At 34.0% G+C, this 14,249-nt stretch overlaps 3 protein-coding genes across 4 annotated transcripts; all 3 read left to right on the top strand.

The window, feature by feature from the left end:
* The first annotated feature begins 2,959 nt into the window (after positions 1 to 2,959).
* LOC129293427 (bifunctional phosphatase IMPL2, chloroplastic-like) lies at positions 2,960 to 6,309 on the top strand. 2 transcript variants are annotated; one of them, XM_054931390.1, is made up of 9 exons: positions 2,960 to 3,239; positions 3,908 to 3,986; positions 4,099 to 4,193; positions 4,284 to 4,333; positions 4,628 to 4,752; positions 4,918 to 4,984; positions 5,536 to 5,625; positions 5,743 to 5,854; positions 6,000 to 6,309. In XM_054931390.1, the coding sequence occupies exons 1-9, from the start codon at positions 3,068 to 3,070 to the stop codon at positions 6,068 to 6,070; spliced, it is 861 nt and encodes a 286-aa protein (XP_054787365.1). In that variant the 5' UTR covers positions 2,960 to 3,067; the 3' UTR covers positions 6,071 to 6,309. The 2 variants fall into 2 exon arrangements, with proteins under 2 accessions (XP_054787365.1, XP_054787364.1); XM_054931389.1 differs by having other exon boundaries at positions 4,613 to 4,752.
* Positions 6,310 to 7,120: 811 nt separating this feature from the next.
* On the top strand, positions 7,121 to 10,602 carry LOC129292648 (probable receptor-like protein kinase At4g39110). Its single transcript, XM_054930239.1, has 2 exons — positions 7,121 to 8,714; positions 9,004 to 10,602. The coding sequence occupies exons 1-2, from the start codon at positions 7,241 to 7,243 to the stop codon at positions 10,185 to 10,187; spliced, it is 2,658 nt and encodes an 885-aa protein (XP_054786214.1). The 5' UTR covers positions 7,121 to 7,240; the 3' UTR covers positions 10,188 to 10,602.
* Positions 10,603 to 13,347: 2,745 nt separating this feature from the next.
* On the top strand, positions 13,348 to 14,094 carry LOC129292563 (protein OXIDATIVE STRESS 3 LIKE 3-like). The gene is made up of 2 exons (XM_054930128.1): positions 13,348 to 13,531; positions 13,604 to 14,094. Exons 1-2 carry the CDS (start codon positions 13,467 to 13,469, stop codon positions 13,848 to 13,850), a joined length of 312 nt encoding a protein of 103 aa, XP_054786103.1. The 5' UTR covers positions 13,348 to 13,466; the 3' UTR covers positions 13,851 to 14,094.
* The last annotated feature ends 155 nt before the right edge of the window (positions 14,095 to 14,249 follow it).

The following is a 14,249-nucleotide window of genomic DNA, read 5'->3' as shown; positions in this document are numbered from 1 at the left end:
TCGTTTATATAATAATTATTTACCAAAAAATTGTTATAATTTTCAATTTTGATTTCAATAATCCTTTCAATCAACTATATGATGGTTTTTTAAAAATACCCGTTATATAGATGCTAAATATATCATGATTATTTTGAAATGACCGTTAAATAAGTATGCCCAATTTTGATTAATTTTTCAAGCCTTTGCTCAGCAACTATTTAGCAATTATTTTTTAAATAACCATTATATAGTTTAGTGTTTTTTTAATAAAAAATGAAGTTTGCGTTTTGGGTTTTTTTTTAAATAAAGACTATATAACGTGTTTTTTTTAATTAACCGTTCCAATATATAATGTCATGTTATATAAGTGTTATATAGTCTCTTCAATCCAATCCCATCTTGCCTATATAATTGTTTTTCAAATAACTGTCATATAGAAAATGTTATATATTGACAATTCTTTAATAACGATTTTAATTTACTATCATGGTAAAACTATACTACTGACAAGTCCTTAATTTACCAATAAGAGAATTGTACCAACTTAACTAATGATTTGGGTTAGTTAGAGTTGTTGGCTTCAAACACCATATAGTTTGCTTACGGAAAAAAAAAAAAAAAACTACACGATATATGATCCTAATTAATCCAAAATATACTTAATTATTTAGCTTCATTCAAACTACCATTTCCCCCCTCAAATAAACTAGAGATCTATTTGAATCCTTAATATGTAAATATATAATCTTCTTTATCCTTATTTATAAAGTGGAACTATAAGAATTTGTTGGGACTTTTACACATATAACCCATTTTATAAAACCAGACTCAATAAATAGCCTAACATTTGTTATATTTTGTATTTTATCCGTTTTAATAGTTGAGTTTTATATGACAAAATTACTCTCTTTGCAAATAATAGAACGTTCTTTCAAATATATTTTTTGGACAAAAACATCCTTTTAAATACTTGAAGACAAAAGACAGCTTTATTTGACCTCTTAAAAAAAATGATGAGATTAAACATCGCTGTGCTTATGAGATTAAATAATGTTGATAAGTTTTCATTGATATGGTTTATCAATGATATACAATTGTATATCATTAATATATTATCGTAGATCAAAAATAAAAAAAAATAATCACTTGTCCAAAATAGATCAAACATGGCCCATAAAAAATTATGGACATCTTAGCTTATCATAAAGAATCAAATACTTAAATTAATAAATCACATATTCTATCATAAGAAATAACAAGATTAAGCATCCTTATATTTACAAGATTAAATAGTATTGATAAGTTTTCACTGATATCAGTAATATATACTATCGTGGATTAAAAATATGAAAAAAATATAATCATTTGACTAAAATAAATCAAACATAGGCTGTAAATTTTTTTAAATATTTTAACTTATTACAGAAAATCAAATATTCCTTTATAATAAAAGTTTTGAGTTTACATTCATCTTTGCATAAGGAAGCCTAATAATGAGATTCGTTTGCAGGGGCACAAAATTAAACTATTTATGCTGGAACATCTCTTGCAGAAGAGTGCACTTGTTAAGACAAGAAGGCAACATGTGAATATCACCTTGATTCCTTTACCCACCAAAAAAGGGAAGGAATTATTGTGAAAGGCAAAGAGATATGATGAATGTGTGTGTAGGAATTTGATTTAGTTAGTTAAATATTAAAATAATTTAGTTATTTATAGGAGATATATTCATGGATTAATTTATGCAAAATGTTTTAATAATATATTTGATCTATGGATAAAAGGTATGTGAATGGGCCATAATTTAAAATATTTAAAAATTTCATCCATAACTTATGGGAACTATATTTTTCATAGCCATTAAGTCAATTTACTCGAATTTTTTAATCTTATTTATAACTCACATAATTAAATTTTCATCACAAATTATTCTCTTTACATATAATCAGGAATAAGGGTCGAGCGTATGGGTCCTATTTAAACAAAAGTTCAAATTTAAAAATGGGTGATTTTTAGGATAATCGAGTTTCAGGGTCTAGTCTTGATAAATTCTTAAAAAAAAGGTTCGGGCTTGGACAACTCTCCAAATCATGTTACAATTTAAAAAAAAATAAAAACTCACCGTATCATTTGATTAGGGATTTTTTTAAATGTAAGATTTTCTTAATTTAAAGAGTAGGAATGTTTCTTCCATTGAAAAGTCTAAATTAGATTATTATTTAAAAGAAGCTTTTCTTAATGGTCACCAGTTTTCAAAATTAGATGTGTTGCGTTGGTATAAGACTAACCAACAATGATTTTCTAATTTTTCAAGTATGGCATGCAATATTCTAAGTATTTTGATCGCCACAATAGCTGATGAATTAGCTTTTAGCATAGGATCTCATGTTCTATCAAAGTATCCTTCTCACTTCCTTCTAAATAATGTGCAAGCATTTAATTTATACCTATGGTTAAATGATTTTGTGTCATTTTATGATAATTTTTATATTTTCTTCTAATATATATATATATAAATATATTTGATAATGACATAATTTGACTTATATTCATTATAAGTAATGAAGGAGAAGTTGTAAAGATAATTAATATTAAACTTTCGCCTTCATCTTCAATAGGTGAATCTACATATAAAGGATTTGATATTTTATTTTTAGATAATGAGAATGATTTATATTTTGATTGATGAAGATTTTAATTTTCATCTTAAATATAGACTTTTAAATTTTTTTTTGGCCCAACTCACTTAATTTTCTTTCCCTATCTTTACCTTCCATTAAATATTGATGAGAGAATATATATATATATATATATATAATAAAAATACAAAAGAAATTTTATTGAATTTTTAATCGTAATTAAAAAATTTTAATTTTTTTAATTTTAATAAAATATGTTAGAAATCATTTTATAAATAAGAACTATGCAAGTAATCTTGTATATAAAGGTTGCTTTTATATGTCAGCGGTAACACACACACACACTCTTCAGGGCAGGCGATCAGCTGGCCAGCTACATTAGCATCATCGTCTTCCCTGCAATATTTTCAGTGTCTCACTAACGTTCTTCTCTCTCAATTAGGGTCATGGCCTCTGATCCTTTGCTCTCTAATGGAGTCTACGCCTTCCCTACGGTGCTTTCTGAGAAGGAACTTAATCGATTCGTCGACGTTGCTAACAAGGTCGCTGACGCCGCTGGAGAAATCATTCGCAAGTATTTCAGGAATAAATTTGAAGTTCTTGATAAGGAGGATTCGAGTAAGTCTCTGACGGAATGAGTTTAAAATCTCGCTTTCGGTTTTCTATTGATTCTTCATGTGCTTCCCATTTAAGTTTTGTTCGTTTGCTGAATAGTGGTAGAGTAAGTAATCGAGTAGAATTTTGACATTATATTTTTTACTTTTCTTTTGTGTTGACATGGCTAGGATTTGTTCAGATTTTGTCCGGTTAGTATCAAGTAGTTGTTTTATTGAATATTTACTATACATGATTTTACTCTAATTAATCAGAGGTAAGGAATTCTGTTTGATAAGGTTGATTCTTTCTTTTCACCTATAGAGCTAAGCGTCTGTTTTTTTTTTTTTTGGCTGAAAAAGTAGAATTAGTAAAATGAATGAAGTTTGACATTTCAATATTTAGAAATAAATAACATTTTAATTTTGTCCTACATCATCTTTGTTTTAAACTAATTTTTAATTATTAAAATGCTCTCAACGTTGCTCAAACATGACAACGAAAATGCATTAGAGCCCATAATAGTGTTTTTCTCTGGTAAAATTTGAAAGATTCAATACTTATGTTGATCTGACGATTTTTTTTTTTTTTGGGAATTCCTACCATAAAAAACTTACCTCTTCGAACTTCAAGTATATGCATATTTTGTGGGTTTGATCATGGGTATAGTTTTCTTACACTTAATATTGCAGGTCCAGTAACAATCGCTGACCAATCTGCTGAAGAGACTATGGTTTCAATCATATCAGAGAATTTTCCATCTCATGCAATGTAAGTATATAAATTGATTTTTTCTATTGCTTGGAAATTGAAGAAGAAGAAGATTTATCAAAGAATTTTTTTTATTATAATTTTTTGTCTGGATTTTCCACGAAAATTGCAGTTATGGAGAGGAAAAGGGCTGGAAGTGTAGAGAAAAAAGTGCAGAGTATGTTTGGGTTTTAGATCCTATAGATGGGACAAAGAGCTTCATTACTGGTAATTTTCTCTCACTGCTGTTAAGTGTTTGTTTATTATTGGTTTACAACCTTGCAATTTCAGACTCATTTTGTTTTGTTTGTATTTTAGGGAAACCATTATTTGGCACCCTCATTGCTCTCCTGCAAAATGACAGACCAGTAATGTCTCATGCCACCTGATTACATGCATGGAATGGGACATTTTCACTTTTATCATCCTCAATTTTTAAGCATTTTAAATAAATCTGAGTCTTTTTTTTCCCGCTAGTTAAAAGGTGCAAAGAAAGAAATGGGAAATAGCCATTTGATTGCACCCTTATCAACATGACTCTTTTTGGGTGGTATCCATATTTGGATACAAATATTAAGTGATATACAGCACTGAGTATGACAATGCAAGCAATTTTGTTGCTATTTTCACTTATTTTCACAAGTTAGGTTTCCTTTTATCAGATCCTGGGCATAATTGATCAACCTGTGTTGAGAGAAAGATGGATTGGTATAAGGGGTAAAGGGACTACATTGAACGGACAACAAGTGTCCACACGCACTTGTGATACTCTTTCTCAAGCATACATGTATGCTTTCTTCTTTTGCGCACTTCATATTTAAGATTTCTTGTCTGGCAAAAAAATAGAATGTGGCGCTATATACAAAGGCAGGCTTGGCCTTATTTTCATCATATGCCCTTTCGTGGCAAGTATTGGTTTACAAGTCTCAATATAAATTTTCCCCTCGTTTAGGTACACCACAAGCCCCCATCTATTTAGTGGAGATGCAGAAGAGGCATTTAGCCGTGTTAGAAGCAAGGTCGGTTGCATTTTTACTGTATTTTTAACATATATGTCGAGCAAACATGTGGTATCATGAAAGAAGAATATTTCCTTGTACAGTTTATTCTTCTGTGGTAACAAAAGTCATGCCTTGGACTCACTCAATCATTTGATCACACAAGTCTTAATTATGTGCAAGACAAGCAGGTACAACACACACGAATCCGACCCTCTTATGACAGAATGATGTGCTTGTACCACATAAGAACTTAAGTAACTTGTGACTGTGTTGAAACATATTGGCTGACAATATTTCAAGTTTCACCTTGTACAATTGTAAAAATATAAGGAGCTGATATCTTATGATGAGGTGTAAACTCTAGCACTTCCTCTTCCACTGGTTTACTTGTCCACATGTTTTCCATTATCACAATGTTTCTCCATATTTTTGACCTGACTCGCTAGACAGGATGCTTCTCAGTTATCATAACAGGAAAGTAACGGTGAAATATCCATTTTCCGCAGAAGAATTCTGCATATTATTGGCAGTTAGTTGTTTGTTCCTAATTAGTGCTCTCCCAATTTCAGGTTAAAATTCCGTTATATGGTTGTGACTGTTACGCCTATGCTCTTTTGGCTTCTGGCTTTGTGGATCTTGTTGTAGAGTCTGGTCTGAAGGTAAGACGCATTCTGGTGTTAACAACTTTTGAGAATCTCCTTAGTCTTAACCCTACAAGCTTATGCTGCTCCAAGAAAAAAAATCACTTGTGTCAGTGACTAGACTGTTTGTTTCAGCCATACGATTTTCTTGCATTGGTACCCGTAATAGAAGGCGCAGGAGGCGTCATAACTGATTGGAAAGGGAATCAACTTCGTTGGGAAGCTTCTCCATTTTCACCTGCAAGAAGTATGAACTTGTTATAGCTCTTTTCTTGGTAATTTTGTCATCTGGATTCAATGAATCACGAGAGTCGGGAAAGTGTTTTCCGTACTACTTGATTGGACTTTACTTGTACATGTAATTACTAATTCAAGAATTGCACGTGTGCCAGGTTTTAATATTGTGGCAGCTGGGGACAAACAGATTCACCGACAGACTCTGGATTCATTACAATGGAAGTGACTAGAATTTGGATGATCAGAGTGGTACAGGATAAGTTTACTGCACCGACCCCTTTGTGTTCGATGTATATTATCACTCAAATTTCTAAAAAGTCACTACATAAGTGCACAGGACTGTAATCTCCTTATCATTCAATAGATATATTAGTCAAATAAGACAACCCGCTAGAGAGGATCAGTATCAGATTCACTTTTTGTAAGATGTTTAGATTTAATTTGAATGATTTAGATGTTAATTTATTTTTTTCTTTTAATTAAAATTATTAGATTATTACTCATTTTATTTTCAAACACAAAATATTAAAACTAAAAAATTTTTAGGTAAAATTTAATTCGGAACAAATGAGAAAGATTTCACAATTGCACTTTGACTTTTTTGAGCAAGAAAAATAACCTTTTTAATAAGAAACACATTAACTTTTCTTATTGTGGAAGGACATCTAAACTTTTTGAAAGGAAGAAAATACTGCACTAATTTGATAAATTTTAAGGTAAAAAGATTGATAATTATAGTGCAAATCTAAAAATACAAAACAAGAAAATCGAAAGCATTTTTATGATGCACCAGAATATGCTTCCCTTAATGTTATCCAATAAAAAAATTAATTTAATTAAACAAGCATTTTCTACACACACAAAAAAGAAAAGAAATTCGCAAGTTCATTAAATCAAACAGGCCCCTAGACTTATGGCAACAATAAAAATAGTAGACTTTTGATGGCTCAAGTTGTCAGTTTGAGGACACGCTATATTCATGCGGGGCACGATGTGTAAATCGCAATCAAAATAGTTTTTTTTTTTTTTTTTAAAAAAAAGACAAAATCAGCAAGAGTGAGCTGTCGAAGAAGAGAAAGTATATGACTCGTTCAAAGCAAAATCAAATTAACCAATTATTACTGTTCAACACTAGAGGAAGGCGGAAAAACACGCCAGAAATTCCAAGGGACGAAAAAGCTCTGAGCCCACATTCGGTGCCTGATTATTGGGGAATCAAACTCTTCCCAGATCTGTCATCTTCCATCCTTACTAAAACCTCAAGAAAATAGCAAAAAAACTCTTGTGTGAGAGAGAGACAAAACCATTATAGGGAATGTGAATACACCCTTTTTCAGGCTTGTTTTGCTTTCCCTCATTCTAACCTCAAACCTCCTCACACCCCAGGAGGTTTGGTATGGAGAAGATAGAAAAAAAAATCAGCAACTCAAGCCTTCATCTTCATTTTCTATCCTCTTCTCCTTCTTCTATGGCTTCACCCACCACCACCCTCCTCGTCGTTTTCTTCATTCTCTTGGCTTTCCCTTCCTCCATAGCCCCGGCTTCCTCACAACCAACCACCTCCTCCAGATTCACCCCGAAAGACAATATCCTCATTGACTGTGGTGCTGATTCTCCGGCCACCCTGCCCGACGGACGAACGTTCAAATCTGATGCAGAAGCTCGCACGTACTTGAATGCCAGTGATGAATATAAAGCCACGGATAGTAAAGCTAATGTTTCTTCCCCTATGTATTCTAATTGTAGAATCTTCATGCAGGAAGCTAAGTACTCTTTCCATTTGAACCAACCTGGTTTTCATTGGGTTCGCCTTCATTTCTACCCTGTCAAAACTGAACTTTTTGATCTTCAGAAGGCCACTTTCTCGGTTAAGACAGAGAAATTCGTTCTGCTTCATAGTTTCAACGTCAACAACAGCGATGATCCTATTGTTAAAGAGTACCTCATCAATGCAACCGACAGTCTCCTATCCTTAACCTTCACGCCCCTTAAGAGTTCAGCCGCTTTCATCAATGCCATTGAAGTTGTTTCGGCCCCGGATAGTTTGATTTCCGACACGGGATCGGCTCTCTTCCCTGTTGGTGAATTCTCAGGTCTCACAAACTACGCCTTCCAAGCGGTTTACAGAGTCAACAATGGAGGCCCTCTAATCACATCGGCGAACGACACTTTGGGAAGAACTTGGGTTCCTGATGAGCCTTTTCTCACGAACAAGAATCTGGCAACAAGTGTTTCGGTAGCCCCAAACGTCATTAAATTCCCCGAAAACCAACCCACCATGTCTCCTCTAATAGCCCCACAAAACGTATACGCATCGGCCACAGAAATGGCCGATGCACAGGTGAACCAGCCCAATTTTAACGTGTCGTGGAAATTCGACGTGGATACTGCTTTCAGTTACCTCATAAGACTCCATTTCTGCGACATCGTGAGCAAAAGCCTCAACCAGCTCTACTTCAACGTATACGTGAACCAGAAGATGGCAATTGCTAGCCTGGATTTGTCCGCCTTAACCGGAGCATTGTCGACGCCGTTTTACAAAGACATAGTGGTGAACGCGTCGTTGATGGGTCAGGGGATGTCGATTCAGGTCGGTCCGGCACAATCAGATAGCGGGGACGTGAATGCCATAGTGAACGGAATTGAAGTGATGAAGATGAGCAATACGGTGAACAGCTTGGACGGAGAATTCGGGGTGGACGGTCAGAGCAGTGGCGGTACGAACCGGGGGACAGTGGCTGCAGTTGGGTTCGCAATGATGTTCGGAGCGTTTGTGGGGCTGGGGGCAATGGTGGTGAAGTGGCACAAGAGACCGCAAGACTGGCAAAGGAGAAATAGCTTCTCTTCATGGTTGCTTCCTCTTCATGCAGGTGACGATGCTTCTCGAATGCTTCATGACATTATTTGTTGGGAAAATCGCTAAATTTTTTATAAAATTACAAAACTACTTTGAGCTAGTTTCACCAGAATTATTATGTTAAATCTGTCAAATTGGCAAAAAAAAAAAAAATTACTTTGTTAATAGAGTTGTTCAGTTGGCAACTATACAGTAATAATAATTAGCACTACTTGGTAACCTTGGAAAGGGATAAAGAATTTCAGAATAATTTTGTAATTTTATGTAAGAAGTTGGATTGGCTAATGGCATGGTTGATGTAGGTGACAATAGCTTCACGAAAAGCTCAATGGGCTCGCACAAAAGTATGTTCAATTCTTCGACAATGGGCCTGGGCCGTTACTTCTCCTTCGCAGAGCTACAGGAAGCCACCAAGAATTGGGACACCAAAGCCATTATTGGAGTTGGCGGCTTCGGTAACGTCTACCTCGGCATCATCGACGAAGGAACCAAAGTTGCCGTAAAGAGAGGAAACCCACAATCCGAACAAGGAATCAACGAGTTCCAAACAGAGATCCAAATGCTCTCCAAGCTAAGACACAGGCACTTGGTTTCTCTCATTGGATATTGCGACGAGAACGACGAGATGATCTTGGTCTACGAGTACATGTCAAACGGGCCTTTCCGAGACCATCTCTATGGCAAGAACCGGGCTCCTCTTTCCTGGAAACAAAGGCTTGAGATCTGCATCGGCTCGGCCCGCGGGCTTCACTATCTCCACACAGGAACGGCTCAAGGCATCATCCACCGTGACGTCAAGACCACAAACATCCTCCTTGACGATAACTTCACCGCCAAGGTATCTGATTTCGGGCTCTCCAAGGACGCACCAATAGGGCAAGGCTACGTCAGCACAGCGGTGAAGGGTAGTTTCGGGTATTTAGACCCCGAGTACTTCAGGAGGCAGCAGTTGACAGATAAATCTGACGTGTACTCGTTTGGGGTAGTTTTGTTGGAGACGCTGTGTGCTAGGGCACCACTGAATCCTCAGTTACCGAGAGAACAAGTGAACTTGGCGGATTGGGCGATGCAGTGGAAGAGGAAAGGGTTGTTAGATAAGATCATAGATCCTGCACTTTTGGGGACGATCTGCCCAGAATCGATGAACAAGTTTGCAGAAGCAGCTGAGAAGTGCTTGGAAGATTATGGAGTTGATAGGCCTTCAATGGGCGATGTGTTGTGGAATCTGGAATATGCCTTGCAGCTTCAAGAAGCTTACATGCAAGGAAAGTCAGACGATGTCGCCGACCCTATGCCTTCTCCGGCTTCCACTGCGACGCCGGCCAACTCTTCTCTTCCTCCCGTTGCCCTGACAACCTCGGAACAACCACCTAGTACCCTTTCTGCTCCTCAACATGACACTAACGCGCCAGAAAGCAAACCCATTGATGATCATTCTGGAACTCCAGTGTTTGCCCAATTCGCTAATAACCTCAGCGGCAGGTAAAACGAATTGAAACAGAAAGGCTTGCAATCTGATTCCTGAATTGTTTGATCTGATCGTCCCTTTTTAGCTTTATTCCACAAAATCAATGACATGCGATCGAGTTAGTTCGCTAGGTTGGAGCACGCTGACTCGGTCAATCGTTATTAATATTTAAGGGGTCGGAATCTCACAATCATCAAGAACCATATTGCTAGTTTGTGAAAAGCATCGTTATGACGCCTATTTGAAATATATATGAGCATGTGGAAAAAGGGGGGGGTGGGGGTTAAGTGTTCGGATTTGGAAAGCCAAGAATTTGGCTGTATTATAAGTGTTTGTTTGTTTTTTTGAAGGTTTAATTCAATTGATTACCAAGATTTTGGTTGTACAATGATGTGTGATATTGTATACTTGTACTCTACATTTTCTCTTGTCACTCCCTGCTGTGCTTGATCGTGGTAGCAAACATTTGTAATATGGTTAATGCACTACTGATGTATTATAAGGGTAAATCAATATGGTTTTATATAATTGAGTTGTAGTATATTATAGTTGTATGAATTGCATAGGTTGTGTGGCACAAAGAAATACATTAGATTTCTTTTTATTTTGATTATTCATAAATATTCAGATTTCTTGTGTATAGACAACTAGGCTAGGAATTCTATAAATAAAAACATTAGATTTTTTTTAGCAACTATTTTATGGGCCCATTTGTTTTAGATCATTTCATGAAAAAATCACTTATTTTTTTTTAAAAAAATCTATTTTATGAGTTTTTATGACATTTGTTTAAACTTTTGAAAATAAGTAGAATTTGAAAAAAAAATATATTTCTAATTATTTTAAGAAGTTATTTTGAATAGCTTCTGAAAATAATCTAATGCGGTAGATAAGAGACAGTATTTTAAAGCAATGAGATACTTGAATATATAATAAAATTTTAAAATAATATAATAATAAATTATTTTTATAAAATAAAAATCAAGAAAGATATCATACAATTTAAAAATAACTAACTAATAATTTTTTTATTATTATATTCAAATATAAAATAATGTCTGTTTTTTATAAAATCTCTACAAAATAAATCACTCCTTAAAAAATCTCTAAGCTACATAAAAATTATTTATTTTTTAATTTTAGAAAAATAGGCCCTATATCTTATACTATGGAAGTCTGATTTTGTTGGGTCTAACTAGGAAGTTTTAGATCATTTTACCTTATTTTTTTTCTGCCCAAATTTGCTAACTATTGAAGGTAGGTAAACAATAAATTTCTTTCATCAATAAAGCAATCCCTTTATGAAATAATATTATCCATGACTGAATGTAAAATTAATTAATTAATTAATCTATCAATTCAATCTAAAAATAATAATGGTAAAATATACTTTTAGTCCTTTAATTTTATACAAGATTTTATTTTGATCATTTAATTTTTTAAAGTGTCTTTTTATTCTTTTAGCCCTAACTCTCTTAGTTTCATTACAAAAAATTTTTACATTAAAATTTAAAATATTGAAAAAACATTTTTAAATATTGATATATTAAGTTTATTTTTTTGAAAAAATAATAATGATTGATATAAAAAAATAATTGTTTAAAATTAATGGTGTTAGAGTTAAATGATTGAAAATATATCTTAAAAAAATTAAGGGACTAAATTGAAATCTTATATAAAATTAGAAGATAAAAAATATACTTTATTCAACAAATATTAAAGCCCTACTTCATTTAAAAAAAAAACAATATCACTTTCCTCATCTCTCATTATCTACCAAAGCAATTACATTAATTTTTATAAATTTAATTTCATGATCCGCAGCTATCTGGATTTTGACTCTATACATCAGTACCCATTTGATCTAAGTATCTAAATTATATTTAAATAACTTATATTTTTCCAAAATAAAAAATAGATCATTTAAATTTGATTTGAGCACAATAAATAAGGAATTCGGATTTGGTCACAAATTCAAAGCTGTTGAAGAGGATGGATCCTTTACCTTCATTGTTATACATAGCAAAAGAGCTGAATTGATTTTGGAAAAAGAAGGGATATTCACGTCCAACTAGGATGAATACTAAATATTTTTATATCATCACAAGGTGTCTATTGAAAATTCCAAGGAAAGGGTTGGATGCCCAAGTGAGCATGGATCCGACTGTGCTTGACAAAATGAGCCAACGTGTGATTAATGATATCAGTGAAAGCAAGGATTACTTGTTGAGACAAGAAGATATTTGGAGTGTAATAAATAACCAATCCAAATTGGCTAAGCTAATGAGAATAGCTCATATCATTTACCCTTGTTGATGTACACAACAAACAAGCTAAGTAGAATTTATTTTGAGTTGGATGACATTTCCGAACTTGCTTTTCTTATGGTCAAAAAGGGGGGGAAAAAAAGCCTTGTACAAGAAATATGCATGGTATACACTCAACTAAAGACAAAGTAAATTGCCTGTTGAGGGAAATTAGGAGAGACGAGGAACGGTGGAAGAAGGATCGATGGAGCCATGGAGGCGATGAATTAAGCCTTGATCTCTTACAGCGACGAAGTCCTGAATATTGATTCACATGCTAAAAGCGGATCAACTAATGGCAAATTTGAAGGAGAATATTGAAGGGTTTTCTTTGTTGCTGATTTGCATTAATTAGATCTTTTAGTAAAATCTGGAAATATATAAATAAACTGTCGCAAGACTCGGAAAAAACAAACACATAAGTTTGAATTCAATATAACATTTACAATGTCAATAATTTATCCTTTTTTTCTGTTTGGAGGGCGTTTAAGTTTGATTTTCAGAGAAATGGAACAAAACAAATTCTCCTCAATAATCTCATGTTCTCAATTCGAGAAAAATAACTTACTTTTTCCCTTCAAATAAAAAGTTATTAAATACAATCATACAAGAAAGGTAACTTTCTAGCGGCTATCTCTTTTACCACTTACACAAGATATAAGATGAAATACTCATGAGTTACAAATAATTTGTTTTTTTTTATTTTTCATATTATATATATATATATATATATAGAGGCTGAAAATGGAAGCAAGCTGAATGATGAAGAGAGAAAGTAGATGAGGATGACATGAGAAAGATGGTCTATATTAAGCATAAGGTTTAAAACGAACCCCGATTTATCGAACCCCAAAAACTATTCTGTATCTTGAATGCAACGCCTTAATTGTGCTTCAGGAAACCTAATAATGTCAAGTCGGCTTATATAAGAAGAGTGTTAAGATGATGCATATCTTCTAAGCATCACCATTCGGTTTTCCTCTCGACCAAGATGGAGCAAGAAATCAATCAACTCATATTCAACATGGGTTCCCTCGGGACCAGTGCTCCACAAAGGTCAGATCTTTTTGTTTTTCCTTGAATCCTTGAAATGCGTGCATGTTATTCAAAAATTGAGAATGAATGCAGGAGAGGACTATCAAGGTATTATTCTGGGAAAGCAAGATCATTCACATGCATAGCAGATGTTCGATGCTTGGAGGATTTGAAGAAACCGAAACACCCCGACAACAAGAAAAGGAAGAAACATTCTGAGGCTAAAAACGACGGCGGCGGCGGCGGCGGCGGCAACGACAACATTCACATTCTTCCTCCTTATGCATGTCGAAGGGTACCTAGTTGTGCTCAGTTTGCCACCCCTTACGTCAATGTCTAGATCCACCTCCCATTCTACATAACAAATGCCTCTACGGCTCTACCAAATCTCTTTGTACATTCCTCTATTTTATTACATTTTTGAACTTCATCCCGTTGTTCTTTACCTTTTCATCCGACACATTTCATGGCACATTTCATGCCATTTATAGAAACGTCCTAGTAGCTCAGGGCTCTGTCCTCAATTTTGCTTGTACATTATTTATATAAATAAATACTATCATTTTGGAGTAGCTTTCTAGTTTCTTCTACCTTGTATGCTTTCTTTTTCTGCAGATTCTGTTTCTAGCATTGAAGGAAAAAATATTTCACATTCATAATACAAATGAAATTTTCATCCCTGGATAAATTAGTACTGTGATCTCATGGTGACTGATGTTAAAATATCTTCCAACCATGC

Source organism: Prosopis cineraria, unplaced genomic scaffold, assembly GCF_029017545.1.
Source record: "Prosopis cineraria cultivar Desert tree isolate PC_DT_omini unplaced genomic scaffold, ASM2901754v1 PC14, whole genome shotgun sequence".
Taxonomy (NCBI): Eukaryota; Viridiplantae; Streptophyta; class Magnoliopsida; order Fabales; family Fabaceae; genus Prosopis; species Prosopis cineraria.
The sequence above is the reverse complement of the archived record's forward strand: the minus strand, read 5'-3'. Positions and strand labels throughout refer to the sequence as shown.